Consider the following 21,181-nt stretch of genomic DNA (forward strand, 5'->3'; position numbering starts at 1 on the left):
GGAGTCGGTTGGCTTTGAGGTGTGTTTTACCTACCTTAATGTTACGGGGATATTTACCTACTTTTGAACGTCTAAGATAATATTTCGCATAACTTAACCGATCCTTTACTGACTGACCTTATTAATTCTAGAGTGGAGCCAAAATAGTTTACTACATGAAAAGTTTTTTGGAAACGTGCCAAAAATGTTAGGGGTAAACACTGCATTTGTAAACTGGTGAGGTATAGTGCACGCTGTTCCTTGTAAGGCAGTCTAGAAACGGGGCTTTGCCGAACGAAATTTGTTTCATAATATCAACAGTTTTGTTGTAACTTTTTAAAGATTGTAAAACAGATTTAATCTCTTTTCATTTCATCACGTAATATAGCTACTCTAATTTGTCATTTTAAAATTTTCATCAGTTTCCGTTCGTGACAATTTAAATTAAAAGTTGTCAGTATTTTTTCGCTAATAACATTACTGTATTCCATGGATACCTTATAACTGCGTCACAAATTCAGCGGTATAGGCTAGATTTCCCCAATTGACTTAGTGTGCTGTTAGGCAACCATGTGGTTGAAGATAACAGCAATACTGAAAGTATTCCATGGATATCTTATAACTGCGTCACAAATTCAGCAGTATAGGCTAGATTTCCCCCATTGTCCAGCAATGCATTTTCACTCGGCCTATAGACTGTCAGTGTCTGATCGACTGTTGTTACAACACCGTACAAAATGCATTGCACTGACATTTGGCCACAAGTCTCATTTGTTTTCTGGGTACATCATTAGAGACTAACGTTAGGCGACTTTATTAGTGAAAAGTTTTTTCTAACAATGCTGTAAAGTTAATATTTCGCGCATGTTTTTAAATAATTCATGTTTGGTTTGGGTGTTATTCAGAAACTATTTAATTAAATTGACTTTCATTTTTAATGAAATATAATTAGGCTCAATAATTCTTCAAAGCCTTCATTTTTTTTGGTCGTCCGAAGGACAACCAACCACACAACATTTTGAAAGATTTGGTAGTCCGACGTAATTTCTAGTCGTCACGGACGACCGGACGACCGTGAAAGTCCTACACTGGCTCTTCTACTCACTATGGCACATATATGTACCAAGTATGACTTCAGTCCAACTTGTCGTTGTTCAGTTACCATGTTTACAAGCTATTTTAGTGCTATAAACTTAAGCCCTGCCCCCTAATAAATATGCATAATATTAACTTGAACATATGTATCCATGTACCCAATATCTACCAACACATTATTACCAAGTATGAATAACTTCTGTCTTTCGGTTGCGGAGTTAAAAGCATTTGGAGATTTTCACGTTTGACCCCGTGACCTCATTATTATTCATGAGATGAGCATCGACATCAATAGGATCCATCTACTCAGTATGGCGCATCTATGTACTAACCTGTATGACTTCAATCCAACTTGCCATTGTTGAGTTATCGTGTTTACGAGCCAAGGGTGTCACATACACACACACGCAATCACCATCGCATAGATTCCTTGAGCCTTCGGGCAAGGAATCAAAAAGGGAAACCCCTCCCAGCAGTTACTTGCCTTTAAATACGTTGCATATCTAGCACAAGAGTACTTTGCGAGCTAACCTTGGCTGATGGTGATACTGCAGGTACCTAGTTACTGGACCTTTGACCTCCCATGGATCTAAAACAGCAAGGAGATTCTACTACATACAGTATATGGGGAAAGTCAAATCATTTGAAGTTTCACATCTCCATTGGGACTCGACTTTTAGAAATTTAAAAGGGTTTGAATTTTGCAAACCTTAAATTTTTTTTTAGCTTTTACCATACCAATTTGTGGAGCAATTTAAAAGTCAATTAATAGCCAATAAAATTTATACTCGCCAACTTGACTGCACGGGTTACTTGCCAATCAAGTAACCAACAATTAAAACAGGAATCTACCCGCTTATTCTCTTTCACTAACCAGCAATCTTATCGGATACACTTCCTAATCCTCTGATATCATGGGATGCACGTACTATCCCTCCATCTTCTCAATATTTAGGGGTTATATAAACAACAATCAACCAACTACACTAAATGAGTGGTGAATAAATTAGTAAGCGTTCAAATTTTGTGAGGCAATTTTGAAGGTTCAGAACCTTGTGTCTCGTATGAAACAAGTAATAATTCATACACTGCTCTACAATACTGTATATGAAAACTGCAATGTAGGAAGTAAAAAGTTATATATTTCTATTAGCATTTGATATGAAACAGTTCAAACATTTCATACCTGCTACACATAATTTGAATATTATATTGATTCATACTGTGTGTCTAAAACTGAGCCCTACGTAATACATCTGTTGCCCATTTTGTGATGCCACACTGGATAAGTAACTCCCTGACAGGAAAGTTGACGATCTCTTTCGAGGTGTATTTCCAATACAGCATTGACTAACAACCTTTGAAGAGATATTTATGTTACTATTACATTATAGGTAAAGTTCATCTCAAAAGGAGAACCCAACCAAGCACTCCATGTTCATACAGTGAGGCAAATTTATTGTAAGTGAATGAAGACATGTGTTCACCTGTATAGATATTTATGTGCAGCTTTCTACTGTACAAGTAAACTGTACTTTCATGTAACACTTCAAGGCAAATGTACAGTATGGTAGAGTATGAATATATCCTGTTCCTATTAGTTAAGAGGAGGTTCAAAACTGTTCATACTATCAATTCTGTAATTTGAATAGCATTACATGTAAGTACAAAACATAGCTTAAAAACTGTCTCAACTGGCTGCCAACTTAATCCATGAGATCTACATAGTTTTTTCTTTCAAAACAAAACATGATTGCATGGACTTGCTGCAATTCCTGAGAATTTTAAAAAACCTTCCCTTAAAGTACAATGGGGAAAAAATCAATCACTCTAACTGGATAACATCTCCCCCTCTACCCCTCCCCTCCTCCAGATGTTTTCAACAATTGAATATTACACAGAGAGAAACAATAAATTCATTTCTATTCGTGTCAAAGTACCAGTTTACAAGCTCTTTTGCATTTAAGAATTGAATATCTTGATGAGTTATTACATTGCTATGATATTTTATGACCCAATTAGTATTTATAATTTCACAGCATCAATAGGAAAAGGTGCATGAAACACACAACCAACTTGCAAAAGTACAAATGATGGAAACTCCTGCTGCTGGAGAAGTTATATCAGCCATCTGAAAAAAATACTCAATCATGTGATAACTGATATCAAATTAATTTCTTTACAAGATTCCCATCCTCATAACCAATCACAGGTTATTGATTATACGTGAAAGAACTAATTAAGTCGAACCGTCTCATATCTTTATATTTCGGCTTTAGAGGTCATATCCAGATCTGGGATTATTTATTCACGTGTAACCAGAGCATAACTTGGTTAATTTTTTGTTGTTGAGTATATTTATCATTTCTTTCAGTTTCCTATTTTTTTTATTCATTTGATCATTTGATTTCATCATCTTAGTTTTATTTTTATTCATTTGATAATGAATAACCTTTACTTGGTATATTGATGAGTTCCCTTAATTTTCACTTTTATTGCTAACTACTGACATGGCAACAGTTAGTGCTCAGGTGGGCCCTGTGTGACCTGTCTGTTCTTTTTAAACTAAGTAATTGTTTTGTGGTCCTTTTTTTCTAGGAATGCATGTACTGGCTCCAAGCATCTATCCCTTTTTAGAACTTTGGGTGAAATAGACAGTTTTAATAGCTATTTTTGTTTTGGTAGGAACATTCTTGGTGATAGATATTTATTTTCAAATGTACTTAAGGACACTGATGAGACCCATTCTAAAATTAAAGTCTCAATGTGTGTTTGCTGATGAATTTCGGAAAACAAACTTCCGAAGCAGATTCAATGTTTCTATATTCTAAATGCACTCTGACCAGGTGGGTTTAATGGAGAAAAGCTTTCACAATCGAAGGAAAGAAATTTATATTGTTGCCCTTTATGGAGCGAACGATTTACCGTAAAATCACTGCGACCGCCCATATCAGCATGTTCATTACACAAATGTAACCTACATATACTTGTATTGTCCACTTTTTCTACCAAATTTCACGACGGAAACGTCTGAAAACACCTGTTTATTCCTTGCAAAAAGCAATCAAGAAGTTAGTAAACAATCAAAATTTGAGAAAATGCAGAAAAACTGCTCTTAACAAGTCATTTTCTACCAGCAATCAGGTGTTGAGTAAACAAATGATCATCATATGGAATTTATTACCAAGCTGAAACCATCATCAGAGCAATTTCAGCCATCAAATATACATGTATTTAATTTACCTCAAACTTCCATAAAAGTGGCTATTGCAAAGAGGAAATTACTCGGATATAGACTAACTTGTAGACCAGGTAGTAAAACAGTAGTAAAATGCAATGGTAGGTTAGAAACAGCTTTTAGAGAGTCAATCAGTAAAATAAAAGTAGTTCAGTTCAAAAGATAAGATGAACACGTTACTTAGCAATAGAATACTTGGTTCTAGTTCATAATCATTTACCACTTTTTCAACACAACTCTTACATCCAAAGCATGCTAGGTACTTTTGCCATTTAAGTGTGAGAGAGCTCAATTGAGGAAGGGGTGGGGGAAGGGAGGTAAAAGCTGAAAATGTTATGTATGGGAAGAGACCGGTATGAGATGAATGAAGTATATCAGGAGCTTTCCTACATTATTTGATCAAATGAAAATGATGAAATGACTTCTGAAACTTTCCATTGCCCAGAGACATTTACTGTATAGATTTAGATTTAAATTAATGAATAATGAAATACTGAATGGGAAAGTTAGTTTTTGTCAGAAGAATAAAGCAAAGAGGAAATTTCCACAATTCTCATAATTTCATCATTATTTTATGTAAACATTTGACTTAAATCTAACAAAAGAATTGAACTGTGTACATAATTTCCATATTAATTTAAAATTTAAATGAATTAAACTCAACAACAATACCCTGCTACAATGTGCCTTACTTCATTTGAGGCTTTCAAAAATTGCAGAGTACTTTTAAATTATCACCCGGATTTATCAAGATGGTTTCCGTTTGCTACAGTACAGTATTACTACACATCATCTTTGCAAAATTTTGGAAATAATCGTCCAGTTGAGAATTGTGGCATAAGACCCAAACATTAATGACGTTTTCTCAATTTATCATCATATCATTGATTTTTAATCCATTGCAGTATATAAGTTACACACAAGTTATTCACACTGATGGAACTATGGCGATACATATATTTTCTTTGCTGCTAAGACCCACCCCTTGATACACTAATCCACAAATGATGCTTGCTGATTTATGTGACTATATATTATAAATGTGTGTCATATCTACAAAAATCTGCCGCTAGTTTATTGCCAAACAATATTATTATCAAATTTATGTATTTTCTCCAAGACGAAATACTGTAAATTAAAACTACAGCACAGCCTATACCGACTGCAACACTTACAGTGCATCGGCAACTCACCCTATGTCAGTTACCTAGTTTGCATATAAAAGCTGTCAGCTAACATCATCAGACCTCTTATCACTACAGGCAGACAGCAATATACTTTTTGGCAAGAAGCAGGGCTTTTAAGAGCTCTGTCTTTACCTTGATGATATCACAGATCACATACTTAACTGAACTGTTATCCATGCCATGGAAAGATTCAAGGTTTGGCTGCTCAAAACAGGTTACATTCAATCAACCATTATCTTGAGAATGTGGCAAACTGTCAGTGCATAACATTTTCTTCTCACTGTCTGTAACCAAAATATTCCTAAGGTAATGATCCATTTTCACACCTACACTGTGAGCAGTTGTATTTAAAGTTCAGACTCAAAAAAATGGTCAATCACCGTAAGTCAAACATTTGAGTCAAATTCTAATTTGATTAAATACCAAGCATGCTTAATGAACATTGACAATTAAATATTTGTTCAAGTTCAACTGAATAAAATGCTGACAATCTACATTCAAAAGAAATTCATTTTGGGGTGTTTACATCTCAAACATCATCATTTTTATGATGGTACTGTATTATGCAAATGATTTCAATGGTGAAAGACCACAGACTTTTTGGCTCAGCACTTTTTTCAGTTTGTTAACCGGTGCTGTGGCCCAGTGGATAAAAGCGGTGGCATTTGAAGCAATGAGGCTTAGCAATCGGGAGGCTCCGAGTTCGATACCCAGTCGGGTCATAGTGAGGTGGGTTTTCCATCTGAAATAACTTTCTTTGAATACCAGGAGGCTATAGCAAGTTTGACAGTTTTCTTCAAACTTTTGTGACAATCTTTGCAAAAAGTTTTCGTCATTTTATTGCATACTAACCTTACTCCAATGACTTTCAAGTCAAGATTTTTAGCCTTTTCGAGGAGGTAGTGCGCCCTCTTTGGATGACAGCCATACTTTAGTCCCAGCTGGCACTGAGCGGTAGAATCGTCTGTTAAGATTCGTAGGACCAGTCTTGAAGTGTAAAAAAAAGCCAAAAAATCAAAACTAATGCAAAGATATTATATCAAAACCAATATGCTAATTCAAACCACACATTATTACCTTTTTTTGCAAGAGTGAATCATTTCTGTCCAGAAAGGCAAACAGCATAAGGATTATTTACTGTGGATTGAAGGATTAACCAAAACTTGCTATTTCATTTCATAATGCTTGTTTTTTTTTTGTTGGGGGGGGAGGAGGGGGGTCTTGGGTTTTTTTTGTGCAATGTTTTGAATCGAAGCATTTTAAACTTCAGCATTAGCACAAGACATAAAGAGATGAAATTCATAGACCCACAACGTTCTTTCCAGTATCACATTTACATGTGTACAGTTTATGTCAAATACTCTGAAAGCTTGAAGTATGGCTTGGCATACATGTCTCTCAAATACTGTACAGTTGATCTTGCTGACCCCTCCACCAGGGATAAGAGAACCTAAACCGCTACAGTTGGGACTAGTTAGTGCCCTCTCTCTTGTAACTTCTCACTATTCCATTGTTACTTTGAACATGCGTAAAGCCAATTCAAGAAACGGCTGGTTATGTAACTTTGCCTGCCTACTGTACCTTTGTTGAGGACACGTTGCTTTGACCTTGTCCAGTTCAGTTTCGTTGTCAAAGGTCATAAAGTAGAGGTCGTACTTGTCTGCATATCGGAGGTGAGACTTCTGCTTACAAGGATTAGCAAAGATTATCTTGGAAGGATGCACATTCAGGTCAAGCATGGTCTCGATCTCATGCTGAAAAAGGAAAGGTCATAGGTCAATTGTTTCATACTACTTTCATCAACTGTTTAGCAGCCAATTACAGCACAGTATTTACTGTATTGACAAAACTACATCAAATTACTCAGGCAAAGTATGCATGTACAATAATGCCCAGTAAAGTATGTAGCAAGCTCTGTGGATTATCAAAATTATACTTTAAAAAAAATGGTTTTGATGTCTGCTCAAAATGCTGTTTGCTGAAAATTTTACATTCTTTTTCCTATCATAAAAAGTTCTGCAACTTCATAAAAGTTGATGCTCTTTTGATTGTACCAGCCTGAGCCACTCCTTCAGTACATCAAACACATGTTTCTCTCATACAAACCCGCCTCTATTACTCTTAGATTGTTATCACGCCTTTTCACACGAACCCTAGGCAGCTGTTACTTGCCAAAATGAGGAACATTAAAATCATACATATATAATTAAATAGCCAATTTTCTGCAGGGTACCCTTTACTGCCATGCATACACATGTAGACTGGTAAATTTGTCATGTATACATTAAGTTTAATGTAGTGGAGTAATGAAACTTTACCTTATGTTAGTTTTTATAGTTTGGCAGACTGAAGTAATAACCATATTGACATGTCGCTTCTAGGATGCTAATTATTGCAAATTGATTTAAACAACTAATTGCTGGTCTAATTGGTTCAGCAAAGGAAACCACAATGTGTTAAATTACCAAGTATAGTGCAACAGCACAAGCTGAATTTATCCAGCTTTTCCTTGGTTTTGGCAAAGTTTCAACAGGATGATGCAAGAAAACTTCATAAAAATGCACTGTAGTAGCTCTGTTAAGTCCATGGACATGTGTGTGCAAATATCAGAGCAATACACTATGTAGTACAAAGTTCCTAAAGTTTTAAATTTTGAACATTGATGATATCACATAATTTTTGAGCCTAACCAACAAAGTTAGACACCTCATAAAGCAATCATATGTGTAATTCTAATGGGTTTTATGATATGCACATGAACTCTGCCCTTTGACCACAAACCACAAGCCAATAGGGACTTGAAAGTTGTACTGATGACAGCCATGTTTCATGTCAAGTACTGTATGATACTTTTGGCAATACTTTGCCATCTGGAAATACTGTGGTTACATTTTCATCCAGCCAAAACTGTAGACTTGTTACACTATGATGAATGTACAAAATGTATTCAAATTATGTTTCTATAGATTTGAAGATTTTCACACCTTGACCTCTGCTGATTTGACCTTCATTATCAGTCACATGACAAGTCTGACATTTGGCATTATTCCCCTTCTTGAGATACTGTGTTTTTCACATGGTCACCACACATACACACATACATACTGTAAATACACACGCCAACATGAATATATAGTGAAATAGTCAGTAGCTTGCCTTCAGCAAATAAGCACAACTTGACTGCATTCATCTCAATCCTATCAATTTACAGATGGTTTTCTCAAACGAAATTACAACAAGCCTTAGTGAGCATATTAACGCTCAAAGTCAAATTTTGTTTGAATTCGTGTGCAAGATTATTGAAACATGATCAGGCAGGCCAAGTAAAACCTATTAACATGGTAACGTACAATATAAAAATATTAATTTCAATGATGGTAAAATTTTTAAAACTTCTGGCTCCTGTAAAGACGTCGCGTTATCAGATATATCGTGACGTCATGTGCTTGTCTTTTAACATCCAGCAATCAAAGTCGTATACGCAAAGCCTTTGAGCTTTTATCTCACGGAGGAGTGTGTACATTTTTAAATAACCGCAATCTCTCCCATCACCAAACACTGTATGTACAGACAGTACCACAAGTCATCACGTGGCTCGCTGGCTCTAAGAGCTTTATCATCAGAGTACTGTGCATACAGTATTTTAAGTTCAGAGCACACATAATCATGGAGAATGGAATTTTAATCTGACTTGTGGCTGGCAGATGGTCCACACATGGCATATAGTACGGTACAGTAATGTGGACATTCCACAGTATTACTGCACTTCTACTACTACTACCACAGTAATTACTGCCAGAGTTTGATGATGTACTTGCACTGATGTCCATGTTATCTTTTCGGTTGATGAATTAGTTTTAACCCTCTCTACAGTATTATGCCTCATAAGTACAGTATATATTTGTAAATATACTACCTTGATGCTATGTATATAATCATTATTAGTATGGAGATTTTGCTTACCAGGAGGCCTCAGATGTGTAAAACTGTTATTGTTGGTACAAACAGTATTAAGCCTAGAGGAAACTGTCTTACATCACCTTTCCAATACTTCCAGGTTACCTGTATTAAGTGTAACTTTAAGTACAGTGTAGACAACAAACAAGCTACTGTATAATCAACCAGGTTTGATTGACAAAAAGTTTTTGATGAAGAAACAAGGTTACAAGAAAAGTGCCAAAATTTGTAACACGTACAGATCTGTCCCTTCACAAAAAAAACCCTTTGGTTTTAAATTATCCATGAACACTCAGTACTAATAAACCTCTCATGTGTAACATACAGTCACACGGTCCCCATATCATAATTTACTGGATCTCAGTGTGCATTTTGTCATCACAGACTATTGAGAAGAAAATTTTGGTGAAGTAACTCAAGACTCAGACTTTGGATAATTTTCATGAGTTGGTGGACAGGGTGAGAGAAGTCTGGAGTCTAATGAAGTTGCTGTAATACCGGGTTTAAAGTACAAGCAGTATTAGGACATGTTTACTACAATTCAACAAATGGGTTTGAATGTCTGTTCTGTATCTGATAGCCAGAGGATGCGGTGTGAAGTAGTACGAAACCAGTTTCTTTCAGTTCAATGAGGTAGTGTTACTATGTCCCATCCCCCTGCCGCCCCCATCCCCCTGCCTCCCCCATCCCCCTGCCTCCCCCCCTCCCCAATTTAGGACTCCAGTCTTGCCAGTTTAATTACAATGACAATCTCTCTTCTGACTCCTTATCTACAAATTACACTAGTCCTAAGGCTTTCAGGCTTCCAAATCGTTGAAGAATTTATAGTTTTTATCAGCTCAGAAGATTGCAGAGACTAGGTCTATCCCGATTCCAATTGTTGAAGAATTTATAGTTTTTATCACAGCTCAGACAGAGCACAAAGACTAGGTTCAACCCGCCTCCAAAGCATTATAGAATTAAACTTTGTTGTATCAGCTTGGAAGAGTACAGAAACGAAAGGCAAGGTTAACAGATGTCCCCGACTAACTTGAACAGTCCCCGGTTTTTATATACTAGGCCAGGGTTAAAAGTGTCCTTGGATTTTATGTACTGTCAAAGGAATATCCTCAAATATGTAAAATGGCCCTGAATAATTTATTTACCTAATTCGCCTCCCGTTTATAGAAACAGCTTTTACCAAAGCTGCCATCGTTCAGGTGTTATTACTAGTTCAGCAATGCCTTGAGTTAATTCACAGCCTGTAATTCACATGAAAAACACCATACGTTGCTCATAGAGTAGTAATGAATAATGAGACTTCCAGCTACTGTACAAAAGAAAAAGGTTTTGACATTGGATTTTTATCTCGCACAAAATACTTGTTTCTGAACGAAATGTTCTAAACTGGAACAAATTCACCATTGACCAGATTTGAAAAACAGAACCACCAAAGCACAGAGAGACCAGCTCTCTGGAGTAACTCACAAAGCAAGGAGGTGCTCAAAATGCCTTCCTTTAAACACACAATAGGGGGGGGTGGGGGGATTAACATCAATATCATGTCCTTGGATTTCATGGGCAAAGTATAGTCACATAGAAAAAGATATTTATTCTGTTCACATGGATCACAATGAATTCAACAGGGCTAATAGCACTGGAAGCAGGGCTTGACATTACCGGTGACAAAAAGCAGTCGGGCCCTCTGTGTTTGCCGTGGTGCCCATGAAAGATACTGTACGCCCAGTCTACAGCAAACATTGCAGTCATACCCTTTTAGTTTTGCTAGGGGGCGGGGGTGGGGGGCCAAGAGGCCCGCCAACACCAAAACTTGATAAAGAAGCCACGAAGCATACACATTTGATGTTTGGTGTTTTAGAATCCTGGGGTTTCAGTGACTGGTTGTAGTATATGAGGTAATTGATGGTTTGGTATCCAAGGTGTGGTTTTAAGTTTGCAGGAATAACTATAAAGACAAGGATCTACTCCTATGGACCTGGACAAGCTCAGATGTGTGAGATGCAGGTTGATGCCTACGTTAAAGGAACCAGCAAAAGTAAAGAAGTAATGCTGTGACAGGTCTACCTTAAGTCAGGTAAGCATGTACATGCTGCCAACTCCTTGCGTCCAATGGAAGAGTCTGCTATTGTACAGCTGCTAATACATTGGGATGCAGTCAAGCATCAGTAAATGATCAAGGTATTTGACATGTAGCCTACACTGCAGGCTACTCTCAAGTAATCATTCCAGATGTTTAAAACAATAGCTCTTCTTGAGAAGAAGCATGGTGTGGAGTTAGGAGACAACTACCTCCTTAATAAAGCAAGAAAGAAATTAATTGGTGACATCTCCATGACTTTCCTGGCAGATCTGAAAAGAAATATGAAGATGAACCATTCTACTTTTCCTTGCTATTAGATGATCACTATCCATTTCCATACAGGTTATCTACAGTACGTGCAAATATTGAGGCAACAACTGTAGAGTTAAGCAGAAAGTTTAACAAACCTGGCCTAAGACTCTGGAAATTGTTTGAGGAAGTTACCAAGAAAAGTGGAAGTTTCGTGGTCATCATCTAACAACAACTGCATAGACATTTGAACGCTTCAGTAAGATTTCAAGAAGAGTCCTTACTAACATCCTGAAGTGCATTGATGCATACTTTCAGAACTTCAAACAATACAATGTCCTTCTTGAAGCAGATCTTTGAACCCTGCAAACATACCAGTGGACACTTCTATCTCTCCTGAAAATGGAAATGATCCGGTTCAGGAGTGAGTTGACCATTTTCATGACATTTTGGTACAAAATGGACGTTCTGGTGGCCATTCAAAGGGAGTGGACATGGTCAGAAGACAGAGTTTCAAAGGAGGGGGGGGGCTGAGGGTCATTCTTTCCATTATACATGGGAACAAATAAACAAAATCTCAGCACTTTCCCAACATGATGCACCTTAAATTCACATTCTTTGCTTTGCCCAGTAGCTACAGCACAGGTGGAGCAATCCTTTTTTGTCAGAAGACAACATTCCTCAAACCCCAGAACAAAATATCAGCTAAAAAATGTCCTCCTTCACAAATAAGAATTCGTTTCTTACTTTCTTCTACAACAAAGATTTAACTTGTCTACTCTTGATATGTTTGAAATTTATCTTCTCTCCTTACTGTAATGCTAGTACCATAAGAATGCCAACGGTGCACTTTAAGACATTTTCAAGTTACCCTTAACGATAATCCTGCTCCCCTCAATAAATCTAAAAGCTCTATTTTAGGTTTTGAACATAAAATATTGACAATTTTGATTAAAGAGATCTCCTAAATTGGGCAAGATTTTGCTAGGCTCCTTTGAGGTAGTTTTAGACAATGTAGCAACCATGTCTGATTTTCAAGAATTGTTTTATGGTCTGAGACAGACTGTTATATTACAGACTCGGGGGTGTGATGATGTTTGAGCTGTCGCACAATCAGTGTACATACAGTTAAATGCGTTCCGTCATGTATTGTTCTTCAAAATAAAATAAAACAAAAACTTTTAGCAAACTGCTTATCCACTAAGAGCCTGTGTAAAAGTGAGTGGGCCTAACCTTTCAATTCCTAGCAGGATCTTCTTCAGAGGCTGAAGATGATCCTGCTAGGATCAAAATGTCAGGCCCACTTACATATATTGTACTTTTGAAGTTATTATCTTGGTGGGCAACCAATCTTGTAGTTGAGACAACCTTGGAGGAAATCTGAGGAGTTTTGGAGAGACAAACAGCACAGTTTTCTAATTGCATGATGTAAGTTAATGATGTGATTAAACACAATACCTTGATCTATATAGTATGTCTCCTTTAATATGGAAATGGCTGACGAGAAGGTGACATGGGATATACCGAGACTCCTTGAGACCTGTCACATTCCAAGTGTTTTACTGTTAATGCCTAATCAGTATGTGACACCTAATGGTGTGTCCAGTGACTTGAGCTGATATATTGTGAAACCAAGTAAAACGCAACTGTCACGTGTACGCTGAGCCCTGTCGTGATATGTCAGGCATATAGCCAACAGCTCGGAGTGTGTGTTACACAGGATAAATATCAATAGTTAATACAGCATACTCTAGTCTAAAGGAAAACTACACTGTAATATGAAAATTCACAATAAACAACATACTTGCAGAGAGCACAAAATACAGTGAGTTGATATGGACAGATATAAGAGGAAAACAATAAGCATGCTCTTAGGTGCTAGGTCTGTTAACTTGGAAGTGAGGGTGGGGGGGGGATTGTGAAAAGATGGTTCCAAACAAAATATGGGGGGAGGGTCATATGGAAAAATCTATCAAATGAGGAGGAAAATATGTTAAAACACTTAACATGCTCTTAGGTGCTAGGTCAGTTAACTTGGAAGTGAGGGTGGGGGGGGGGGATTGTGAAAAGATGGTTCCAAACAAAATATGGGGGGCAAGGCTCACATGGAAAAATCTATCAAATGAGGAGGAAAATATGTTAAAACACTAAACAAGCTCTTAGGTGCTAGGTCAGTTAACTTGGAAGTGAGGGTGGGGGGGGGATTGTGAAAAGATGGTTCCAAACAAAATATGGGGGGCAAGGCTCACATGGAAAAATCTATCAAATGAGGAGGAAAATATGTTAAAACACTAAACATGCTCTTAGGTGCTAGGTCAGTTAACTTGGAAGTGAGGGTGGGGGGGGGGGATTGTGAAAAGATGGTTCCAAACAAAATATGGGGGGCAAGGCTCACATGGAAAAATCTATCAAATGAGGAGGAAAATATGTTAAAACACTAAACATGCTCTTAGGTGCTAGGTCAGTTAACTTGGAAGTGAGGGTGGGGAGGGAGGTGGGGGATTTTTGGAGAGATGGCTCCAAACAAAATATGGGGGGGGGAGGGAGACTCATATGGAAAAATCTATCAAATGAGGAGGAAAATATGTTAAAACATTAAACATGCTCTTTGATGCTAGGTCAGTAAACTTGGAAGTAAGGGTGGGGTGGGGGGTGGGGAGCTTTGTGGAGAGATGGCTCCAAACAAACTATGGGGGGGGCTATCTATCATGTGAGGAGGCAAATATGTTAAAACACTAAACATGCTCTTTGGTGCTAAGTCAGTAAACTTGGAGGTGAAGGGGGAGGGGGGGGGAAGGGGACTTTGTGGAGAGTAGCTAACATTTAAACAATATGTTAACTGTGTCATTGGTAACTGCAATACATGAGCTTTCATTCTGAAATGTTTTCAATCACTGTAGGTGTTGAGATGGGATAGCCATGGAAACCAGGCACTCTTAAGATCAATGTCTTCAATAGTATAACAGGGTCACAATAGACACAGTACAGTATATCAGAGTGCTATCATTACGAGGAGACAGGTGCTGCAATGGTGACAAGCTGTGAAGTGTGAACCAATGGATCAACGCAGGGAATAATTTATCCTGTATCGCATTGGGAAATGCTATACAAAATGGGCAAAATTACTATACAAGTCCGAAGATATATATGTTTTATAGCACAGTCTGCACAATCCTATTTTGTAATGGACATAGTTTTCAACTCTGCTACACACACAATTTGAACACTAAATTATATCCCTGCAACATACACATTGCACTCTACTTCAAAAGATTGGTAAATCCATGAAAATGAGTAAATGACAAAGCATTCTAAACACTTAAAACTCTTTTAAATATCAATGTATTGCAATCCAAAGCAGGTGCAGAGAAACGCTGTACAACAAATGCTGGCTACTGTATAAGTCATCATGGAAACTCAGCCATTAAAGCATCTACAGTAGTTAATGCCTTACTCATAAAATAGTTCATCATCTTCATATAAAATTAGTATTGAAAAATTAAATGCTAATGCCTCTGATATTATACTAAAATGTTGATAGTTATCAGAGAAATTCAGATATTCAAAGTAACCCCCAAATTTGTTCTAATTTACAGTAATGTACTTTGGTAGAGGTTGTATGGTAGTCCTAACAAATTGACTGCCTTTAAGGATACATATGAATAATTAACTCAGAATAAAAGGCCTGCAAATTTTTATCAGAACTATAATATCTTGACTTTAATAAATGTCTACCCTTTGAGGTACCTATTGCAATAGGTTTTGGAAATTGTTTGTTCACCAGAAAATAAGAATTTATGCCCAAAGTTGAAAATGAATTATCTCATTACCATATCCAGGGTACTTAATGAGAGAGGCCTGAATCAGGTTGTTAAAACTCAATATCATTTTCAGTTTGTCACTGTAGGGTCAAATTTGGGTAATTTTTCTTTTTGCGCTTGTTCCTTGAAAGCAAGTGTTCTATACAGTGCAGTAGATTATTTTGGAAAACTATAAGAATGGGTATAAATATCTATATATATTATAGTAAACCTATACAGTAACTAACAGCATGTTGTTACTTGAGTTTCACCCCTGCAGTGTGCTGCAATCATCAGAAAACATTTACCATATAGGTATACTACTGTATACTATGTACTTGCTCTACTTCGATGTATTGAGCACTTTTGCAACAGGAAGTGTAAAACATCTGAATCTTTGTCATATATATTGTGGCTGCACCCTATGGGAAGTCCCCCGGGGGACATGTGGTTGTGGTGCACTGTGGTGCCACAGGAAAGATTGATTGAATTGTGCACACTTTGGTGTGTAGGTGTGACAAGTTACCAATGACCAGGGTTAAGTCGTGTGAGAGGTCCTTGCCCTGAACAAGAACGTAAACAGGTCTAATAATCATCATAACTAACAGCACTAATGTTACAGCAGCTGTTCATTTCAGTTTCTTGAAAGGTTGTCCTTGTAAACTGCTCTTATGTTATCAGAGGGAAGAGATATACATGTATATAAATAAGTTATTGCAATGTGTTATGTTCAGGCATTGAACTTCTCAGACATATGGGTCAAACATTGAAGTTCCTAGAATACTGTACAATTGATTGATGAATTCTTGTATCTGACTGGATAGATGGGATCATGAGAGTGCATGTACGGTGGGGAGACAGGTATGACGACTGAAGGATATCTATACTGAAAACTGCAACACCTGGGTACAATATTTCTGTTGATGACAGCTAATATAGATCTATATATAATTTATCACTACCAGTAGTATTGTTACAACAGCAGTCTATTTCAGTTTATTGAAAGGTGTTGTCCTTGTATGCTGCTTGTATGTTATCATATTGTAGGAATAGATGTGTAATCACTGGGACTTGGGCTAAAAGCAGGGCTTTTGCTAAAAAGGATAGTCCATAATTACTACATGTTGAAATGAAAAATGAAGATAAGTTAAGTAGTTAAAAGGATCAGGAGGGACAATCCCCATCAAGGACCCACTATGGGAGAGAAAGGGAATAAAATTACATCCACTACGCATAACAGTGAAATTTGTATGCAATTCCTTTCCAGATATTAATCATTGAAATTGTCAAGTGTGAACTAATTAGCGGAATTGATGGAAACTGGTGTGAGGTCATACAGCTGCACACTGAGAGCAAAATGTTTCAGATTTCTCTTTTTTTCCATATTTTTTATATTTTCTTGACAAATTAATGAGATAAGTTTCCAACTTTGCTTTCTAAAGATATATGTGATAATGGATGCACATTTTAAAGAATTTTTTAACAAAAATAGTTTTCAGTGTGTACTATGGCGAGAAAAGCGGAATAAGTTACGTACAAAATATATGGTGTACTTGCGAAATACATACATACATTACTGTGTATAAAATATAAATTGTAAATGTATATGACTTGAGTTTATATTATTGGAGCTTGCCAATACCAAGGAGGTGAGCTGGAAAGTGCAGGGGGTGGGGGGGGGGGGTGGGGGCATAGCGCAGAGTACTACAGAGGGGTACATTTGGTTGAAAATTGTCCTACTTCACTGTCGGTACCTTGATTGGGACTAGTGGTTATACATCTCTTTACAATAAGCATAAGCTTTTACATAACATGTATGTTGCTATGGGAAGGGATATATGTGGGTAAAGGAGGAGATGGGGGTATTATGTGAGAGGTTGGCAACCTGGTAGTAGATATGATTGAGGGGAGGGAATGAACTCTTTTTTAAAGATTTAATAAGAAATTTGAAGTCAAAGCAATTTGTTTCTCATTTTTATGTGTACTGTTTGAACAAGTTTTAATTTATGCAAATACTAATAAGCCTTTAATTAGACCCTTGTTCCAGTTACAACAACAACCCAGGTGTCAAAGATGATGTGGATGCACGACAGCCTCTACTTATCACTCCAGAAGAGCCCTTGACCAGCATGGAGACCATTACTTTGATTCTGTTAGGATCCTGTTGCCAAAAGTGACTAAATTTTGAGTAATTAAAATTTGTAACTAATTGCCCAGACCTTGGTATAAGGTTAAACTCATTACTACTAAAGCAAAGTACTTTGCAAGTTGGTGACCTGCTGGTGTACGGTCGTCACACAGGTCACCCGGTTTAGGTTATGACTACGTCGTGAGGTAGCATCAATTCAATTCCCAGCAGCAAATCTAATGCCATGGCAGCTATACCAAACAGTTTATATAATCAGATGATTCATAAATCCATTCTTTCAAAGCAACAAACCCATAACTTACACTATTATTGTACCAGCAACCCTTTTTAATTACGGTCGCCATGGTCACATTGGCGACCGCAATTCTCAGCTGGCGATGAGAATTTCTGGAAAAATTAATGCTAGTCGCCAGACCTATAATACTGTGGCGATCAGTTTTTGCAACTGAAAATTTCACCATGATGAATTTAAATTGTCACAAAACTGTTTAAAATGACAAGTTAGAGTAGCAATATTATGTGATAAAATAAAAAGAGATTTAATCTGTCTTACAATCATTAAAAAGTTTAACTTACAAAACTGTCGATATTATGAAACAAACTACGTTCGGCAAAGCCCTGTTTCAAGACTGCCTAACAATGAACAGCGTGCACTATACGTACATCAGTTTACAACTGCAGTGTTTAACCCTGGTAGGCTACATGTGCAGCAAATTTTACCAGGTACCTTGTCAAGCAAGTTGCAACCCCCTGTCTAACACCTGTTTGTTAACATTTTTGGCACGTTTCCAAAAAACTTTTCCTGGAGTAAACTATTTTCGCTCCGCTCTAGAATTAATTAGGTCAGTCAGTAAAGGATCGGTAAAGTTATGCGAAATATTATCTTAGACGTTTAAGAAAAGTAGGTAAATATCCCCGTAACATGAAGGTTAGTAAAACACACCTCAAGCCAACCGACTCCTCCGCATGAACAAAACATTCTTTTCCCCATGATACACGAGGCACAGTCTATATCATACAGACATAGCACGATATCATGGCCCCGATAGCTACGGTATGGTCATATAAAAGTAAACCTTGCAATTCCATATTTTAGGCCACTTGGCATGATTAACTAAATGCTAAATATTGTTTCCATGTCCTTGTAGAGAACATCAACTTCGCAAAATACAAATTATAGTTGTGTTTTTGTTGTTACGTGAGATCCGTAACCGACAAAGTGGTTAGGCTATTTACTATACACTTAACTGTGGTAGGATAATAATTTTTCCTTTTTTGGTGGAAATTCAACACCAGATGTGGTCTTATGGTTAATTCATAAATGGGTGTACTAGAGCCTTGTTTACATGACATTTGTTGCATTTAGCACGATATGCCAGTTTCGCATGAATTTTTCGAAAGTATTTTGCTCGATCCTTTGTAAAATTTTAAAGGTGTACCAACTAACTTTTCGTACACAATTGGTAATTTCTCTACTGATTTTCAGAGTTTTGTTCTCTATACAGTGAATTTTGTAAAGGAAAGGTTTTAACAAAGTTCAAAAGTCAGTAAATGAAGTTGATAAACTTGATTTCTTTTCAACTTTCTTAACCATGGAATGCTTGAATAACATTTACACATAAAACGGAGAACGGATAATTGCATTTTTTTCCCACATTTATATCAAATTTCTTTCACAAGAAGTTATCGTCATTTGTTCAATCCTCAAAAAATATTGTCTTGAAAAAAAATTATCGCGATAATAATAATTTTCGATACATCGCCCAACCCTATTATCCTATACGTCTTTATACGATTCTGTGCGTGTACACATGTACAGTCTAGTGCTACTCGATGTTGAGCCTAGGCCTAGTGTTTTTTGTACTAATATTTAGCATATCAAAGTGGCGATCACATTTTCATTCTGGGCGACCAGAATTTGGGAAAAATTTAGATCTAGTCGTCACAGGATATTCCTCCTGGCGACCTAATTCACTGGGGAATTAAAAAGGGTTGTGTACCAGCAATGTTATATGATAAGAACTGTTATCAAAGCACCATGGATTGTTTCATCTAACTTTATTTATATGTAGGGACTACCAAATAGGTCCTTAAAGCAACCTATTGGTACCACAGACTATAGGATAACTTGCTGGGTATCAAGCAAGTTAAAAAGAATCGTTCAGAGGGTTTCTTTCCATACAAATCATAGTTAACTTCCAAAAGTACAAAAAGTACACTTCTACAAATGTAGCATACAACACTTATCTGATCCTAATACACATTGACAAGAAAAAAAGACATTTGAAACTAACAAGTGCCCAAACTTATCAATAGTAACAACTTACATACAAGTTTTAATCAGTATTAAGAATTTTTTATTTAAAAATTTTTCTTTTGCTTGTATGTATTGAAACTACACACATCTATGTTAGCACCTTCTATAGGCATCTGTGCAGTGTTCCATGGGATATGTGGTCCACGTTAATTTGTGTCATGGTAACCAAGCTATACATGGCTACATTACATTGTCCCAGGCACCACTGTGATCGATGTACTAAACTGTTTCTTATTGTTCAGATACTTCTTTATCCTTTCAACCATCAAGCATGCATACCAAATCCCAAACAAATATGACTTTTCATTAATAATCTTATTGAATGAATGAATGCACTGATGCAATGACTGAAATATGTCCAATTCTGCAATTTGTGATTTTGAGAACAAGGTCCGACTCGATGATCTTTTACGACACTTTAGAATATATTGCCTTCCCTGTTTGATGTAAGTATGTACAGTACAATGGTACGGACTGTGATAAAATCCCAAGCTCTTTAAATTCAGTCGACTTAAAAACTACAATGAAACCTTTCTGGAAAAGACTCAACGCACCGAGCAACAATTATGAGGCTCTGAGATGAATATTTTGCTCGTTATAGCCAGGAAAGAGGCAAGTGAAGAGTGACATAGAAATTTATTCATCATTACAATATCCTCAATGCATAGTATCTTATAATGAAGCTTATACTTTGTGTATCAATTCACAGGAAGGTGCAAATCTTGCAACATCCACAAGAGAGGAGCATGAGAGGCTAGTTATTTTTTCTTGTTATTACGTCTCATCATTTCTCAAAGATAAAAGCCTTTGTATACGTAGGTATGTTGCTGGATATATCCGCTAATAACTGTACTGCTGGGGACGATTTTGATAACCACGGGATGCATCTACCGGTTGAATTATTAAAACAAGAGCCCAAGGGCACTGTGGTTCCTTGCTTGGGGTATATGACAATACACATAATATTATCATAGCAAGATTGGGCTGAAATAGTCCAAGTAATTGTGGTCCTACATGTTCCCATAAAGTAGCCAACACTATAGCCAACACTTTTGTGATCACAAAATGTGATCGGATTTTTTATCAAAAGGCACTTTTGACATCTGAATATGGCGTCGAAAATGTAAGAA

At 36.8% G+C, this 21,181-nt stretch overlaps 1 protein-coding gene across 1 annotated transcript in view; it reads right to left on the minus strand.

Annotated features, from left to right (window-relative positions):
* The window catches only part of LOC139974445 (ornithine decarboxylase-like), a 77,634-nt gene that overhangs the window by 45,757 nt on the left and 10,696 nt on the right, over positions 1-21,181 (minus strand). Inside the window, exons 5-6 of the mRNA XM_071981609.1 lie at positions 7,081-7,253; positions 6,352-6,486 (exon numbers count right to left, since the gene is read on the minus strand). Of these exons, the coding sequence (XP_071837710.1) occupies positions 6,352-6,486; positions 7,081-7,253 (308 nt within the window). The remainder of the gene's footprint in view (positions 1-6,351; positions 6,487-7,080; positions 7,254-21,181) is intronic.

The sequence above is a fragment of the Apostichopus japonicus genome, chromosome 9 (assembly GCF_037975245.1).
Source record: "Apostichopus japonicus isolate 1M-3 chromosome 9, ASM3797524v1, whole genome shotgun sequence".
Lineage (NCBI taxonomy): Eukaryota > Metazoa > Echinodermata > Holothuroidea > Aspidochirotida > Stichopodidae > Apostichopus > Apostichopus japonicus.